Consider the following 17,464-nt stretch of genomic DNA (forward strand, 5'->3'; position numbering starts at 1 on the left):
ATCTTGTCTCCTCATACCAAGCAAGATGAGTTACATAACCACTTCGAGTCTGCACACAGAGGACATCGAGACAAAATTAAGCACGTAATCACATCCGAGCTCAGAGCCGCTTTGATCAGATAAATCCAGCAGAGTAATTCAACGCAGGTCTGTTCGCTTGCATATTCATGAATACTGAAAAACCCCCTACGTGATTAGCCGTTCCATTGAGAGTTATTTGTTATTATTTGTTGTGACATTGAACCCATGTATTAGGTATAACTAGAATTGGCCTTCTTTCATGAAACCGTTACAATGTCGTCCGGGACGCATCCATACGTATCGATTCGATGATACAAAAAGACTTGTATTTCACCACTATTTCTAGGTGATATCATTCAATCTCTTATTCCTATTGACAAAAATCATCGCTTGCTTGAAAAGACGAATTAACCCCTCATCTCTTAAAGGTACGTAGTTCAAGGGTTCTGAAGCCCATGTAAGACACTGCGGCAAAGGCAAAGCCAAGTTCAAAGCCAACATCGCCTCCATATGGAGGAGTCCCGGCTGCTTTAGCAACTGGCCCAATGTACCAAGTCTTGCTCATGCCAAGAACCATGCCAACAATCCCCATGCAGAAGGCGGCTGTGGAGGCTATACCAGGTGGCAGCGCCTTTGGGTTGTCGTAGTCCTCTGGACGATACCCCCCAAAGCCACGTTTAAAAACAAAATGCTCTGTCAACGCTATTCCTTCATAGATGGCCAGCCAGTAGCCAATAAAGTTCATGAAATTCTCAAGTGTGCTTTCGAAGTTGCTGTAACCAGGGATAGCAATCGCAATGTAGATGCCAGTACCGATGGTGGACCAGATCCATCTAGGCACATTGCGAGTCCATCTGCCCAGCGTCATCATGGTCAACGGAACCGAGTAAATATTAGGGCAATTGTTTGCCACGATGGAGAGAGCGAGGATAACGACGCAGAACTTGCCGAATCCGCCAACTCGGTCGAATAGCACTGCAGCTAACAGGCCGCCCACACCTGCCTGATCAAAGCCTTTTTGGTAAGCATTATCTCCACCGTTTATGCTCGTAGCCGTGACAACAGCCGCCCCAAGTAGTTCGGTGAATAGGAGAGTTGGATAGATTCCCAGCCAGGTGGCAAGGAAAACTCGACGTCGTGGCCTGTTGCTTGGCTGGTATACCGTGTAGTCTGCTGCAAAACTGGTATAACCGGTACCAAAACCAAATACCGTGGATCCGTATGATAAAACAGCTCCTAGTTCTGTAGTACCTGCCTTCATCGGAATGTTCACAAAGTCCCCAGAGTGGGCAAATACGCCAAGCACAACAAGGAAGACGATGAATGTGGGAATCCAGCTCCAATACTCATAGGCATGAACCACCTTGTAACCAAAGAAGACAATAGCAAGCGTGCAGAAGGCGATTATAAGGATTCCAGCCCAACCGGGCACGTTCTCGTTCACTGCATTAAGAAGCTGAGCGCCGACGATAATGTTCGCTGCCGCCCATCCGAGACAGGCACACAGGTTGAAGAGAGCGACTAGCGAATCACTACCGGTTAACATTTGCAACCTGAATTATGGTATTCAAGCCATGATTTGGACGATAACTTACTAAGTTTTACTCCCCACCATCCAAACCAAAATCTAGACAAGACCATCTGACGTAGCCCAAAGGCAACTCCAAATGTGGAGAAGAAGCAAACTGTCATGACTCCGATAAAATTGAAGAATATAATAACAAGTGCTGAATCTACAAAGCCGACGCCAAACAGTGGTTTCCCCAACACACCAATGGTGAAGGAAGGAACCACCATATTGGCAGCCAGCCACTGCCATTTTGCTCGAAGTCAGATATGAGAATCATGGGAAGAGGGTTGCTTGAGTGGTCAAGGCAATAGTACCATGGACCCAATATTCCAATACGAAGTATCTGTTCTTTCCTCCTCGGGAACCCGTTCGATGCCTCTGGTCTCAACATTGAGTTTCGTCTGAATTCGCTGTAACGTCGACATGGTTTTGATTTGTGTGAGTTGAGCTTCCTGGCATCCATCGTTGGAGCTAGGAGTTGTGTTGGCTCCCGACTCATCAACCACCCCAGCTCTCTTCTCAACGTCGTCGTACATAAGAGTCTGCATTATAGCAACAATATAGGAGTTCAAAAATGGTGAAATCGGCCAAGCTCCAAGATTTCATCAGAGGCAAATTCCATGATGGTTTAGGCGGGCTCTTTATATTGTTGACTCTACACACAACTTGTACGGAGAACTCCGACCCCACGGGGTAGTTTCACAACCTGGAAATGTTGAAGATCGTGGACGATGATCTGGGCAGTTCACAAATCTCCGCAGTGGGTTAGCAGACATTGTGGATGAAGTAGCCTTACCAAACGTGGACTCCGACCCAACAGCCACATGGCATCAAGAGATGACATCCAAGCGATAATTTCTCGGTACGGGCACCCCCACAGTGTAAACAGATGAGTTCAAGCGTACAGGTTGAATTAATCATGTTCCATCATTCTGCTGCAGTACAATGGGTGATAAAACTAGTCTAGTTCGCTGGCGTTCACCAAGTATCGTGTGGACTAAAGTATACTCGGCCAGTTGCGAGTGAGAGCTGTGGCTTTCAAGTCGGAGTCCGCCGACCACCTAAGACATCCCCACATAATTCCCTGGCTTATTGAACCTTTAATTAGTCGTCGTGTCCATGAAATAAATACAGAAGCTGAATGATTTGAAAGGTTTTGGCAGCCTGTGAAATGCAACAAGCGACATGTGGGTGTGGTGATGCTGTGCCGGACTGCCGAGATGGAGGACCGGAACAATATATTGATGCAGGAATGCCAAGAGTCCAAGCAGATCGAGCCTTGGCATCGGGGGCTTTGTACACATTTTGAGGCAGGTTCTTGATCCGGGATACCAATGTAGCAACACATGGGCGTTTGCTATGCTGGTGGCTGGTCGCCAAGGCTGTAGATCGAGACGTTTCCGCCTCCCGATAGCCAGGCATATCAGGTAGGTAATGATGTGTATTGTATATTCTTTCACAGCTAAGATCGATAGATTCTAGGAATCATGATGTTTATTGTTTATGCGAAGTAGTGTGGTTCCCTGTTGCTCTATGTAGTGGCTCTTGGGCTCAAGTTACCTGTCCATGAGGTCATAGCTACATTTTGTATTATTCTCGGATCGATACGATGGCTTGAATAAAGTATTCGCTTCGGATATAACCATGTGACTGTTTAACGTCGCAACTCCTTGATCCAGTCCAACGCCTCCTGAGGCTCCAGCCTCTTGAAATAGTCAGGATCCGCATGCACATTTCTCACCACTCCATCCCGGTCGACAAGGATGGTGGTCGGAATCGGAACCTCGAAGGAGTCATCTCCATTCCGCGCCTTTAGGCTTGTTCCAAAAGTGTCAAATACAGCACGAAGCTCGTCAGGTTGCTTCCAAACTATTCCCAACTTCCTGGCAAATTTTAGACCGACATCGGATAACACGGGAAAGCTAAGCTCATTCTTCTCAACCGTACTTAGAGAAGTGTCAGGTAGCTCTGGTGAGATTGCGACGAAAGTCACACCCTTAGCTTCAATTTCCGCCAGACGAAGCTGGAAGGCTCGCAGTGCTAAGTTACAGAATGGGCACCATTCGCCGCGGTAAAAGGTAATTAGAAGCGGGGTTTTGGAGAGCAATTCTGAAGAAGAAACTTCTTTTCCCGTGGCATCAGGAAGACAGAATTCTGGTAGTTTTGCGCCTGGTTGGATAGCTTGCTTAGGATCGAAGGATTGCTCAATGCCAGATTTGGCTGAAAGAATGGTATCTTTGAGCTCTTTTGTTCCTGCTGACTCTAGCTTTTTGGTAATTTCGGTGAGTTGAGATGCGAGTGTTGCGGTCATTTTGAACAATAAGATGACTATTTAACAAAGAAATAAAGCGAAGTGAACTTGGGAGCGTTGTTATAGAATTTGGTAGATTGTTTGCTACTCTGTGTTGTTGATGAGGACCTGAAAAGACTACGCAGGATCATATATATACGTATTCCTACCTTATGTCGACTACATGTCTCTGACTCAATATACTCATCTATCATAACGAAGTAATTTGCATTTTGTTGTCAACCAACAAGTTACTTGGCACATGATGTTTCAATTCGGTCGAGTTCGGGCGAAACTCAAACAGCGCGGCCACATGTGGGGCAGTTAATTGCGCCAGCCAAAATTCTGCAAACATTTAACATCTGCTAAAGTCTGTTACTGCGGCTGAGATCAGTCACTTGTGGGTTGTTGTTGGTTGGATCCCTGTTCTGTGACAGTCTTGTCCGAGCTAGTGCGAGACTCGGCCTCATGATGATGTCCATGTCCGTGACGAATCAACTTGACTTATCAAACCCCAGAGCCGCGGTATCTTCGTACTTTATTATTAGTACTCAATGTCATTCGACCGAACACGCCCGAAGTCATCCATTTGACATCGTCGCTCATGGCAGACCGACAAGCAAAGCAAGCTGCAAGGCGCATGAGGTTGGGGACCAAATCTTGCGCCGAATGCCGTCGACGAAAAGTAAAATGCATCTTTCCTCCAGAAAGCAGCATTTGCCAAGGATGTGCTTTACACAATGTAGCATGCACTGCTCAGCAACCAAGATGTCAGGCACAAGACGAACCGGAGACGGACAAGACTGCCCTACAGCAGAGGGTTAATGAACTTGAAGGTCTAGTCAAGAGCCTCGCAGAATCGGTCCGCGTCGCGACGGCAAATAACAGCGCAGATGCCTCCGTGACCTCGAGCACGACCGAGGGCGGATCGTCGTCCGCAACTCTACTGACTACAAGCCATCCAGCCGATTCGCCATTCATCAATCTCTTTCGAGATGCTATGTTAATCAGTAACTCAGATGGGTACCTCCAGGATACCGATGGTAAACTGAAGAACTCTGCCGAGACTCCGAGTCCATGCGGTGGCCTCCCGTCACATCTCAGACCGCATATTCCTGACCAGGACACCATTCGGGCCATTATACGCGCGACGCAAAAGTATTGGTGCACATGGCCACCTTGTTACTATGGAACGGAACCTCACGAATCGTTCCAAGTGAATCGTGATGGCGAAGGCGAAGACGTCCTTCTAAAACTCATTTCCCAACAGCGACTCGATGCCAGCTTCTGCAAGGCACTTCTATGGTTGGCGCTCTGCATTCAGCAGCTACCTGTGGATTGTTTTCGCCGTTACCTTCCAAACACATCCTCTAGACAAGATGTATTGTCTCCATATTTAGCCTTTTGTGGCATTGTCCTGGCAGGCGAGGAGGAAGCAAACCTGGATGCTGTCCAATGCCACATTCTGCGATTCAAGCTGTACATCAACATGGGCATGCCACAAAAAGCATGGTCTTGTACCAGAAGTGCTGTTAGCACGGCCACATTACTCGGGTTGAATAGACTCGACTCAACCGCCAAAGAGTCACACAGAATGATTTGGTTGCTCTCATGGGAAACTGAGCGCCAGCTCTCATTAGTTCTGGGCTATCCTTCGGCAGTCCAGACAACAACTACGACGCCATTCGGATCATTGCCGATGGGTCTCGAAGGCCCGACAGCATACCGTATTCTGTACTCGCTAGCCTTGGTGTACGGAGACGTGATCAACAGAGACCAGAATCCCACCAGTGTGTCTTACGCAGCAACGGTAAAAATTGACCAAGATGTAGGGGAGTTGCGCAAACTCTTTCCAGTTGAGTGGTGGGATCCTGGAAACGTAGGCGATTCCCTAGGAGATTTCTACTACCAAGAAATCACCAAGTTCCTATTCTTTCTGCTGGTGAAACTGGTGCATTTGCCATACATGCTCAAGTCAGTGCACGACAAACGATACGAATACAGTCGGCACGCTGCTTTGGACGCTGCGAGAGAACAAATTCGAAGCTATGTGCGAATGAGAAACTTTCCAGGAGCAGAAATACTCATGTGTGAGCTCATGGACTTTCAAGCCTTCAACGCCGGAATGACCCTGATCATTGGAACGCTATATATGCCAAACAGTGATCCCACACCGCTTGATATATTAAGCGAAGACGGTAGTTTGATAGAGTCACTGATTGCCAGCCTTCGACAAACTGCGTTGTTGCTGGAATGCCGCGTCTCAGAACAAGGGGCTCGGGTACTCGAGCTGCTGACGGTGACTCGGCGGTTCGCCGAAGGCAGCAAATTAGAGGTCTTGGTGCCGTACTTTGGGAAACTGACTATCAACATGCCAATTTTGAATCATGAAGCTAGCATCGCGGCATCGTCAACAGGCTCTGCACCGTCTCCAAGTATTGGGCAACCGTATGGGCTTTCCAACCCATGCACTCCACCTCCGGTTGAGTTTAGCACGAACGAATTTATAAGTGGTGCATCGATGCCATTCAAACAGGGCGATGAATTGCAACAGGAGTGGTGTAGCGTCTTTGACCCAAATGCTTGCTATGATTGGCAGCAAACATGGACGAGAATGCAAATAGACTGATGTTGAGTTTTCCTTGAGTTATAACAGGTTACCCTGTAGATGATAGAGTTGTTTACATCTTTACATCTACGAGTTACTCACCAAGATGTTGGATCGGACATAAGTGTTATATTAGGCAGGTCAATAACGCTGATCCAAAAATCTACTAAAGTTTTGTGCGTTGTGGAATATTTTGCTCCAACTGACCGAGCGAGCTTGTACCAAGCGGAAATTGATTCACAACTTATCCTAACCAACTTTGATGTAGCCACACAGAATGGCTATTAGCGCTGCGGAATACCCGAGAAAATAAAAGCTGAAAATAAAATAATAGATTACTTTCAATATCATATCGGCCCTCAAGTCACAGTCAACGTACATACCTTGCTCCGAGGTCTGGCAGACGCCCTGGTAAGGCATGAGGATACATTACATGGGATAAGACGGGATTCGTCGCTGTCTTATTGCGCCCTCTATTCGTTATGAAGTTCCTCATGAAGCCCATACTGTTTATTCCGAACTGTTCGGGAATTTACTACACCAGGAATTAAGGACCCTGGAGGAGGTCAAAAATCCCGGAGCGGAAGTTTTGAGAATCTGCATTAGACTAACCACAACCCCCAAATCGACGGCACTACCCCAACTGAGGCCCCAACTCAAGCCCAGTGTTCTCCAAGAACCAGGTTGGGTATGCCAGGATTCTCCGCCAAGGCTTCAATGTTCCAACGCCACCGGTCCACTTGGCTCTATGCACTCCACGCTCAGGCGGTTCAATCACAACTCGAGGGACCTGGTAGCTACGTTACCAGGGTCTAAGGCATGAGGACAGAGGATAAATGGTCTGTGTTGGTCCCCCAGAGAGCAAGTGGGCATGAGAAGCTCCGTCTGAACCCTGCGTCATTCATCCCCAACTAAATTCGCAAACTACAACATGCGGCAAGGCATCCGATGAATTAATACAAGCCCAGCATGGCCTGTGAATAGGCTTCACCAAGACGAACTATCATCTATCTATAAACTACTCTTTCTTCGCGGCTTCCTGCAAGGATGACCGAGCTTGATCCAGTCGATCTAGAAGGCGACGAGTCGTTCGTCCTGAATGGACGGAACGATGCGGTTATTCAGGAAGAAACACCAGCGTAGGGTGACCTAAAACTGCTTGACGATAAAACTATTGACTTTTGAACTTAGATGTCAGTCGTGCCGGAAAAAAAAGTCAAAGTGTTCCCGGAATCAACCATGCTCACAATGCATCAAGTCAGGTACGTCAAAACGGATGTGTCAACCTGCCGACCGTCATCTCATATACCTTCTAGGCGTGGACTGTGTCTATGAAGACAGGAGATTAAAGGGTGGCATCAAGACGGGGGTAATTGAACGATTGAACCAGAGAATTGGTATGTATTCCTCTGCCAAATTACCTGCTCAGCGGCGAAGTCATAATTGAGCTAAACACACATCATAGATATGATTGAGAACATGTTCCTTGGCCAGGGCATTCTACTTCAGCAACTATTACAGGTCAAGGATTCCTCCGCAGCTGTATTACCTCGACCTATGGACCGAGCATCGGATTCTTTCCCAGCCTATACTGACAAACTGAAACGAAGCTTCTGTTCTCTGGCGAGTAATGCCGCAACTGGGGATGGTGTTGAGGAGCAGGGAACAGCCGAGCAGCGACCAAATCCAGCAGGGACAAAACGAAAGCGAGTATCGCACGATAATTTTGTACCTGCGAGAAAGTCCCAGGGACCTGCTGGAGGAGGCGTGGTTGACATGTGCGAGCTCATTCCCCCGTCAAAAGATCTGGAACTCATTCTGGACAAGTACTTCAAGTACATTCACCCCTGGGTGCCGGTGTTGCATCCCGCAACATTTCTCAGGCGTGTACGGGACCCTAACAGGCCCACTGGAGTTTCTATAGTCGTACAGGCTATTGTTGCCGTTGCATCGCATCATCTGCATTGCGATGGAGAAGCGGAGTCGCAAGACCAGAGGCAGGAAATGAACCAATATGCTTCAGATTGTCGGCAAAATGTGATAACGTCAGCGATCGAGAGCAACTCTAAAGAGTCTATTCAGGCGCTTCTCTTGGTAGCCTTTGATTCTGTGAGTGCAAGGGGTGGCCGAAGGGATCAAGTCCCGAGAACTAACTCGACTCTAGATCAAACGGGGCTTGAGCGTGTCGCCGTGGTCACTTGTCGCAATAATAAGTCGCAAAATTGATGATTTAAAACTTTTTTCGGAGGAGCAAGTTCACAACGAAGCCTTTTCTGATTACTTTTTGAGGCTTCCACCGACCTTGGAGGCGGCCAATGCTTGGATCGAAGTAGAAGAGCGGAGAAGAGTGTTTTGGGCAGCCTTCCTTATGGACCGGTTCTGCAGCATCACCACAGGGTAATAATACTGACCAAAAAATGCATCTCTTCAGACAGATTGTTAACAGAGCCGTAGCACAAATTCGAGTATATCGAGCAGAAGCATCCGGCGAAGATTACCTTGTGACGGGTACATGTGGGAGCTGGATCAGTGTGTCGAGACCTCATTCTTCAAGACACACGAACAGCCTCCAAACGAGACAGAAACCCAGGAACCAGAGTCTCCGTTCCCTCCTGCATATTCGAATTCAGAAGCGCCCAGTGGTATTGGCGGCTTAGCGTACACGATAGAGGCAACCGAGTCTCTCTTTCTGGTTACGAAGTTTCACGCCCGACACACCTTTGAACTGGACAATTCGTCACAGCTGTCAAGCTGGCTCAACAAATTTCGACAACTGGACTCCAGGCTACTACAGTAAGTGAAGTAAAAGTATGAATAAGCAAAGTTCGTGTTGCTAAATACGCTCCTGATCAGGTGGGAGTTGTGCCTCACTCATCGTTGGCGAGACGTACGCGTCGTCAACGGCTATATCGATCCAAACTTGGCTCTTGCGCATATGACACACAATGCAGCAATAATTGTGCTGCATAAGAGACTGGCTCACCCACCGCCTTCATCCCGCGCTTGGCTGTCGGCCCTTGTTTCAGCTGCATCTAGAGAGGCTTGCGTGATGGCAGCAATAAAGATCGATAAGATTGCGAAACGATATCTAGATGCTAGCGATGGAATTCCACCTCATCAATTTGTATTCTGTCTATATGTTGCTGGTCAACTATTTCTAAGTACGACACAATGCCAACAACTTCTTGAGTTTGTTCTGCTAACCCATTTGTAATAGGCCAAGCATCTCACCAATCCATACCACCAGCTGAGGAACTGAGCTCCATCATCACAGCACTCAATGAAATTTCTCGACGTTTAAGTATTGGAAATGAGATGCAGCAGGAGGAATCGCAGAGTGAAACCCCGGCTGCAAAATTCGCACGCTCTTTGGTCGAGGTTCGGGACAGCAACCGGAAGCAGCCTGTCGCCGAGACCCCTTCAGCCAGACCCCAGATACAGGCTGGCAACTTCTCGGACCTCCAATTTATGCCGCAATTTGGCGAAATGCCTACTATGCTGCAGCACTGTGCGACGTCGCCTTCTAGCGGCATTAGTTGGCTTGGGGCGGCTGGGTTGGAGGGAGACTCGCCAAACTTTCTAGGTGACAGCCTGGTGGGAGTGTCACATTCGTTGCTACCCAACGCTAGGATCATGAACACGGTGGCGAGGCACCAAAGTCAAACTCAAGTGGCAAATGCTCAGAGTCCAAATGAGTTCGACTTTATGGCAGAGTTGCGGAAGCTCGAATCCCGGGCAAGAGAACACGATCGTAAGCTCATCGAAGGAGGAGCACAGCAACAAAGGAAAGCACAGGGCTCATAAGTTGATCAAGATATGTAACGACACTTGAGTTTTATAACAAGTTATCAAATGAATCATCGACTAGTTGACGCTATTTAAATGTCATATCCAAACGACTCAGAGCCCTGGCCCGTTATAAGCGCCACGGTTAGGCTTCTGTGTAGTTGAGACAGCATTGCCAAAAAAGTCTTTACCGCCGTTACCTGGAATGATTGCCCCATTGTTCAAAGCCGGCGAGGACTTCTTCAACTTGTAGCCAGACACCGAGTCCAGAGTGTTTCCCCCCTTTCCTGGATCCACGAAAACAGGATCGCCTTGGATGCCATTTGACGTAGGGCGCTGAACCCCGCTAAAGACATTCCAACTCCAACTGATTCCGCTTCTTGCCGGCAGAGAAGAGTTTCCATTTCCTACAAAGATGTTGTTTGTAAACTGCGCATTAGGTGGTACCGCAATCTCAAAGTTCTTGTCAGCACAGTACATGACATTCTGGTAAAAGTACAGAGTAGGCTTGTTGCCATTGCTGTACATTCGGCAATCATTTTCGAAAATGTTATATCGAACAATTTGATCAGCACCTCCAGAGGTTCCACAGCCATCGCAGTTCAAGAATGCACCACCTGCATTGTCACGGCTGTAATTGTACTCGACTGTGCAATTGCCCGTATTGCCCCAGTCGCAATCAAACGCTTCGCTATCAATTTGAGACATGATGCTTCCATAGACGACGTTATGTGAAATGGTAGGATTATGGTCACCTAGAACCCACATGCCAGCGAAGTTGCCGCCAGTCCAAGGATAAGCTCCAGTTCCGAGGTCAGAAGCAACATTGTAGTCGATGAGAGGCGTTTCGCTGTAGGAAATGATTATACCATCACCTCCACAGGCGCGAATGGTATTCTGAGTTACGTGCGCCTTGTAACCGAGGTTGTCCATTGCCCCAACCCGTACTTTGATGCCGCCACCACCGCAGTCGGACACGTCGTTGTTCTTGACCAACACATTGTCATATCGACTTCCAGTGTTTGAAGTATCTACCAAGATTCCGCAGGACAAGATAAAGTCTGCAGAATGTGTGGCTTTGTTTGTTTGCCCCGCAACATGGTGAACGGTGTTGGAGTCGATGGTAATTCCGGTATGAGTTTTGCCATCACTGGCGGTAACATGAATTCCTTGGCGAGCAGCAAGACTTGCCGCGGGGTTCGTCACTGTAAGATCAGAAATTCTCCAGTAGTCCTGGTTGGTTAAAGTAACTGCGGCTGTCGCCCCAGTTCCGTTGATGATGGGGTTGTCAGTTACACTGCCGGAAATGTATTTGGTAATAGTGATGACAGAGCTAGATGTACCGACTCCCTTGGGCGACAAGGTTCCGGTGCAGATAGTACCGGACTTGAGAGAAATGATGTCTCCGGGCGCAAAGGTTGGCGAGTTTACCTGGCTGAGACTATTCCAGGGTTTGCTCTGGCTTCCATCGCCAGCAGTAGCTTGAGAACAATCGACGTAGTACTGTCTGGCTTGTGCGTCAGACCCCAAAAAGACTAAAGTCAATAGTGCTGCACCGAAGGTGCCTGTGAGCGAATTAGGTTGCATGGCAGGCAAAGGGAAATCACAATAAAGATGTTATAAGCTAGTGGCGAGCTTCTTGCATGTTGGTCTGTTCACTCATCTGAGCAGCCGAGAGGTTCCACTGATATAACTATTGGCATCACAGCAAGGAGACGTAATGTCGGCACTCTCTTTTCGGAAGCTCGTGGCCAAGTCTGGGGAAACCCCATGGAGAACAACAAGGGGAATTTGGTGATGGCGAAGTGGATCTCGGCCATGGCACCGAAGACCTTCCGTGCCCGTTTCTTCGCAGAATTAACTTCGCTTCACACGTGGTGTTGGAGCCGGGAACCTGGCAGCTTCCATTTGTGGCTAATAGAAATGAGTTGATGGCGTTGAAGCGCTAATTCACGTCGTACTGCGCTACTGAGAGCAACCTTGGCCGTCAACTTTTACATTGATTTCGAGACTCTATGAAGGCCCCAAAATTCATGCAGTTGGGGTTTCGTGGATCTCCAATTCGCAGAGTGCTACGGAGCCGAGCGTCACGCCGAGTCATGTTATGCAGAGAATGAAATTGAACTATTGCACCAATAATCTGGCGCTAAAATCGCTTCCTAGTTTCAATAGCCCATGGATCACCATTCTATCAGTGTAGACTCAAGCCGGACAATGCATTGAGCTTGACTTGGGGTCGATGGGACCATCTCTCTTGAATATCCGCCATGGTCATCTTATTACCCTTGTAAGATATGGCAAACACTGCCGTTATAATCACAATATCTTCATTCGGCCAACTCGAACTGGCATGCCTAATAGTTGGAAGCAGAGTTCGTGGCGTAATTAAGTTCGTGTTTGGATCAGGCTTCTGTACTTCACCAGTGGATTGTAGAGTATCCAGAGGCACAGAAGGGAGGTTGAAGATTCCACTCGCACCTGCGGACGATAAGACGAGAGATGAGTCCACTGTTTCCAATGCGACCTCGTCATCTTGAAGTGCTAACGACGTGAGCGCCTGCTCGGATTGCCCTTTGAGTTTCTGAATGATGCGTCTGTTGCCCTTTTGTCTACCATCAATTGCGAAGCCTCCCTCTACTGCATCAAACGAAGTGAGGGAAGAGTCGCTGTTAGCACGAATGCGATGAACTCTAACATGCCAATCTGGCCAATTCGAGCAAGGTGGAATTAGTGTTGTCTCGACTTCCACATCTCCCGTCGACCACGGCCGCCAACGATTAGCCATCCCCATGATTGTCTGTTGACGTTGTTCACCTATAATGATAGGAACAGGAGTAAACTTTGTCTCGCCGGTAGACACCCAACGTACAGCCCAACTTTCGCCCTTATCTTTACTCAATGCCAGCATACTGTCTGGTGCAATCTGAGTGATTAATGAACCTGTAGGCACACTGAATCCAAAGGCAGAAGAATACGCAAACTTGGCATATTTGGCTTGCGTTGCCTTCATGGGCCACACACAGAATTGGCCGGATGACAAGAGAAAATGATGTTTGCCCTTGCCATGGTTGCATACGATCTGCCTAGCTGGTTCGATGGCCATCACATCGTTCTCGGCAGAGCGTACCGGACTTTTATCCCGACTCAGAGGATGACATAGCTCCTTTGCAGACCAAAATTGATCGTCTTCCGACAGGGCCACCACTATCAGGGACTTGAGTGCCCAATATGGCGACTGGGGAGAGTTGTAGTCTTCGCTCAGATACATGTTCGGGTACAGATACCCAATGTTTAACGTTCCGTCTGGCCAAAATATGTTTTCTGAGTTAGTTGCCCACCAACGCAAGTGTCTAAGAAGCATTCCCTTGACAGCCCCATGCGATGTAAACTCATCAGAGTCGTCACAGAGCCCAGAGTATGCAAAAGCTGCATAGAATCCGCCCATGGCGAATTTATAGCAGAGCGATCGGCCAAATGGAATTGAAGCCCCTATTCAGCGTGATTAGTGTGAAGTCCACTCGCATTTGTTGACTCGGGTGCATCTTACCATCTTCATCAAAGTATGTCCAAAACTTGCGTGCAAACTGTCTTGCTCTCTCCCTAAAGATGGCACATCTGCTTGGATCCAGGTCACTTGCGAATTTTGAGTACAGCATCTGACTGAACTGAAGGGCAAAGCTCCCAGAGTAGTAGTCTGCATGACGACCGCGACTGGCGTTTGCGGCAGCGCCCTCTTCATTCGGATCTTCTGAAGCTGGTCTCCAAACACCATCGGATGCCCAACCGTCTGACATGTAAAAGCTTTCCAGGGTTTCGAGGTCCTGTTGAATGAATGGCCAAAGTGATGTGTATTCCACACCACAAACTTTGATAAGTGCCAGATTGGATAACACTCGGAACCAGCGCCAATTGTTTTCTGGCATCACCTTTCCATTCAATCCGCTAAGCCAATTGACCAAATTTGCTTTGTCGCTTGCGTCGAGAGGGTCATAGAAGAAATCAGGAGCTGTCAGCAGGGCAAAGGAGATTATCTCGGCTTCCACCATTCTCTGATCCCAATCTCCAATGGCACCCCAATATTCGTCGTGAGAAGGATCAATGCCATGTCTAAGTCCGGCTACCCATGAGTCAAGAGGAGATGTCGAGGCTGTTTGATTGTCCTCCCCCCTCGAATCTGCCAAAAGTGCAGCAACTATCCACAAAGGACGAGCATAGCCTTCCAAATCCGCAGCATTCTCGTCGAAGTGTGCGCCAGACGCAATTGGTAGTCTAATTCGTGCTTTTGCTGATGAAAAATACGGTATCAGCGGCTGCAGAAGTGCTCTTGCGGCTTTTGATACACTTTCCTTCGTATCAAACGAGTTGTCAGAAAATCCAGGTAGTGAAGGCATTTTAGCTAAGTTCTACCGGACCTCTTCTGTTATTGCTTCAGAGGCCTCGTTATTGAAGCCTGAAAATGTAGTTGCCTCTATGGCAACTGCTTTACGTTGGTCGATGAGCTAGTGACGCTTCGGCATTGACCATTCTTACATGGGCTATAAGGAACAGGTCATTCTCGACTTGAGTCTGGGGCCATCATCCGACGGAACTCCAAAAACAAGTACATGCCAACCTGCATTGGTCATGGTGGATTTGAAGCCCCTCGTCATCCCCGCCTCCTCAAGTATCCCCACCAAATATTGAATAGCTTGTCGGCGGTCGGAGGCGGTACGGCAACCCACTCCGTGTTGGGGAGCATGTAAGAACCTTGGGTTGCTTGCCTGGTTAGTCAAATGGACTCTCCTTTCGAGAGTACGAAATGTGACCCTGTGGACGAGGTGAGACTTTTTTGGGCTATGGGGTTAGTAATAGACAGTGAGTTAGGGAGATTTCTAAATGTAGATGAGTAAATAAAACTAGTCTCCCCTCGACATAGGAACAGTTAAGCTCATTCTTGCTCGATACAATTGGGAGACTGCTGTCAACCGTCATTGTAGAGTTGATATTCACAATGACCGCCACTACCTTAACCCAGGCGGTTGAAAATTCAGCCGAAACAGCGCTGATTGATACCAAAGCCACGGAGAAGCAAGCGACGACTAAGCTAAACGGCCATAAACATTCACACGCCAATGGTAACCCGGTTACTCAAAATGAGATACTATCACAACTTTATGCAAACAATGGAGTGCTCAAAATCTGGAAAACCGCCACGGAGCATCTTGAACGTGAGGTATGTTTACTAGTTCTAAACCAGCTTATGTAGCCTCCGGTATCTTATCGAAGAATTACACCAGAACCCTCCTCAATCCTTCCCCGAAACCGTGCCACAGACAGGACACGCTGTGGGCAAGTACCGTTATCGAGATGCAGAGTTTTGGACCTGTGGTTTCTTCCCTGGGAGCCTGTATTGCTTGCTAGAGCGCTCGATTCGATACCCGCAAAAGTTTCTGACAGACAATGGGCTTGGTGTGCCAACTCTGGAACATCGAGAATCGTTTCGCCAACAGCTTCTTGGTGTTTGCCGTGCTTGGTCAGAGCCACTGCACCAAATGTCTAATCGCACGGATACTCACGACATCGGTTTCATCGTTGAGCCTGCTTTGAGACGCGATTTCGAGTTAACTGGGAATAGTCGCAGCTTGGAATCACTTGTTCGAGCGGCAAACAACCTGGCAAGCCGGTATAGCGAAACTACCAAGGCAATTCGCAGTTGGGATACCTTTGTAAACAACCGACACAAGTACACCAGCAAGGACAAAGACTTTCTAGTCATTATTGACAGCATGTGTAGTACGTTTGTCCTCATAACTAATTGTCGGCTATGAACGCGTCTTGGCTGACCGAAGTTGACAGACTTGGACCTACTCTACTATGCTGGCCATCACACCGAGGACCAGCGCCTGATTGACATCGCGACGACTCACGCCCACACTGTTCGCAAAACCCACCTGAGACAGGAAAACTCGTCACCAGGATCCAAATCCAAGTATGGCGAGCTGTCAACCTGCCATGTCGCCAATGTGTGCCCGACAACGGGTAAGGTAGTCCAGCGGTTGACTGCGCAAGGTTACTCGGATACCTCAACTTGGGGACGCGGACAGGCATGGGCGATTCTGGGGTTCGCTCAAACTTTCATGTGGACCAAAGATATCACCTTCTTGAACACTGCCTGTGGCTTGGCTGAGCACTTCATCTCAAGGATGGAGTCGTCCCCATCTTGTGTCGAAAGAAACGGCAAGGTCGGCAGATATGTTCCTCTGTGGGACTTTGACGCTCCTGTTAATGAAGACGAACCATTGCGGGACAGCTCTGCTGGAATGATCGCCGCAAATGGAATGCTGGTCATGTCTGGAGCGCTGGTGTCGTTGGGCAACTTCGTGGATGCTCAAAGATATCTACAAATGTCTCTTGCAATAGTTCAGGATACTTTGGCACTATGCTATGCTACAGACGAGCTTGAGCTGGTTGTTGAGAGTCGGGAAAATGGTTCAACAAAGGCGATGGCAAAGACATTGGGCAAAGATGCGGAGTCCTTTGACGCCCTATTGCGTTGTGCAACAGCTAACTATAATAGAGACTGGACCGACAAGTACTTCAACCATGGTCTTGTGTATGGAGACTACTACTTGCTTGAATACGGAAATAGACTGCTACAGATGGGATACATTTGAGTGTATTAGACTAGACTAGCTTTGCTTTGAAATGGGTACATCATACTGTATCATGATTCAATTGCTGAGTATCCCGAATGATTGAATCAATGGAGGTTTCCTAGCCGTTTGGTAGAGCCATTAGACTCAAGGAAGTAGTCTGGGGATAACGCAGATTGTAGGGCGAGGCAAGCCAGCAGCAAAAAGTAGTCTCAGGCAATATTGACAAAAGTGTCCTCCCCAGTAACTCAGAAGGGAAGCTTCAAAATCGTCCTGGCGAAAGGAAATGTTTCGGATAGATGACTGGGTTCCCCGCAACCCCAACTTTCCTTCTGCAATTGTCTAATTACACCAAAGTGACCATAGCCAACACCTAACCCTGAAGGTCAGGTGGCAGAAAACCGACAGGAGGGGAATTACAGGGGCCAAACTAGCCGAGCGGGTCAAATGCACTCCAGAAACCGTTTCTTGATGGCTCACAAACATTTGTTTGCTGGTGGTGTGGAGGAACGGCATTCCGGAGCCAGTTCGGTCACCGCCCCGAGCCAAAACTACAA

The 17,464-nt window shown here is 48.1% G+C and overlaps 6 protein-coding genes across 6 annotated transcripts; 2 read left to right on the forward strand and 4 right to left on the reverse strand.

The window, feature by feature from the left end:
* Window positions 1–436: 436 nt before the first annotated feature.
* On the reverse strand, window positions 437–2,139 carry VFPPC_10808 (purine-cytosine permease; the record flags this gene model as incomplete). Its single annotated transcript, XM_018289116.1, has 3 exons — window positions 437–1,542; window positions 1,617–1,833; window positions 1,906–2,139. The coding sequence occupies 3 exons, from the start codon at window positions 2,137–2,139 to the stop codon at window positions 437–439; spliced, it is 1,557 nt and encodes a 518-aa protein (XP_018142792.1).
* Window positions 2,140–3,245: 1,106 nt separating this feature from the next.
* VFPPC_10810 (thioredoxin-like fold protein) lies at window positions 3,246–3,902 on the reverse strand (the record flags this gene model as incomplete). The annotated part of the gene is made up of 1 exon (XM_018289118.1): window positions 3,246–3,902. One exon carries the CDS (start codon window positions 3,900–3,902, stop codon window positions 3,246–3,248), a length of 657 nt encoding a protein of 218 aa, XP_018142794.1.
* A 583-nt stretch (window positions 3,903–4,485) lies between these two features.
* On the forward strand, window positions 4,486–6,510 carry VFPPC_10811 (N-terminal binuclear Zn cluster-containing/DNA binding domain-containing protein; the record flags this gene model as incomplete). Its single annotated transcript, XM_018289119.1, has 1 exon — window positions 4,486–6,510. The coding sequence occupies one exon, from the start codon at window positions 4,486–4,488 to the stop codon at window positions 6,508–6,510; it is 2,025 nt and encodes a 674-aa protein (XP_018142795.1).
* A 1,026-nt stretch (window positions 6,511–7,536) lies between these two features.
* On the forward strand, window positions 7,537–10,293 carry VFPPC_10812 (C6 transcription factor; the record flags this gene model as incomplete). The annotated part of the gene is made up of 8 exons (XM_018289120.1): window positions 7,537–7,628; window positions 7,681–7,751; window positions 7,806–7,886; window positions 7,955–8,598; window positions 8,654–8,886; window positions 8,944–9,282; window positions 9,343–9,650; window positions 9,707–10,293. 8 exons carry the CDS (start codon window positions 7,537–7,539, stop codon window positions 10,291–10,293), a joined length of 2,355 nt encoding a protein of 784 aa, XP_018142796.1.
* Window positions 10,294–10,389: 96 nt separating this feature from the next.
* On the reverse strand, window positions 10,390–11,862 carry VFPPC_10813 (right handed beta helix region domain-containing protein; the record flags this gene model as incomplete). The annotated part of the gene is made up of 1 exon (XM_018289121.1): window positions 10,390–11,862. The coding sequence occupies one exon, from the start codon at window positions 11,860–11,862 to the stop codon at window positions 10,390–10,392; it is 1,473 nt and encodes a 490-aa protein (XP_018142797.1).
* Window positions 11,863–12,466: 604 nt separating this feature from the next.
* VFPPC_10814 (hypothetical protein) lies at window positions 12,467–14,666 on the reverse strand (the record flags this gene model as incomplete). The annotated part of the gene is made up of 2 exons (XM_018289122.1): window positions 12,467–13,764; window positions 13,823–14,666. 2 exons carry the CDS (start codon window positions 14,664–14,666, stop codon window positions 12,467–12,469), a joined length of 2,142 nt encoding a protein of 713 aa, XP_018142798.1.
* Between the last annotated feature and the right edge of the window lie 2,798 nt (window positions 14,667–17,464).

This window comes from Pochonia chlamydosporia, chromosome 5 (genome assembly GCF_001653235.2).
Source record: "Pochonia chlamydosporia 170 chromosome 5, whole genome shotgun sequence".
Classification (NCBI taxonomy): Eukaryota; Fungi; Ascomycota; class Sordariomycetes; order Hypocreales; family Clavicipitaceae; genus Pochonia; species Pochonia chlamydosporia.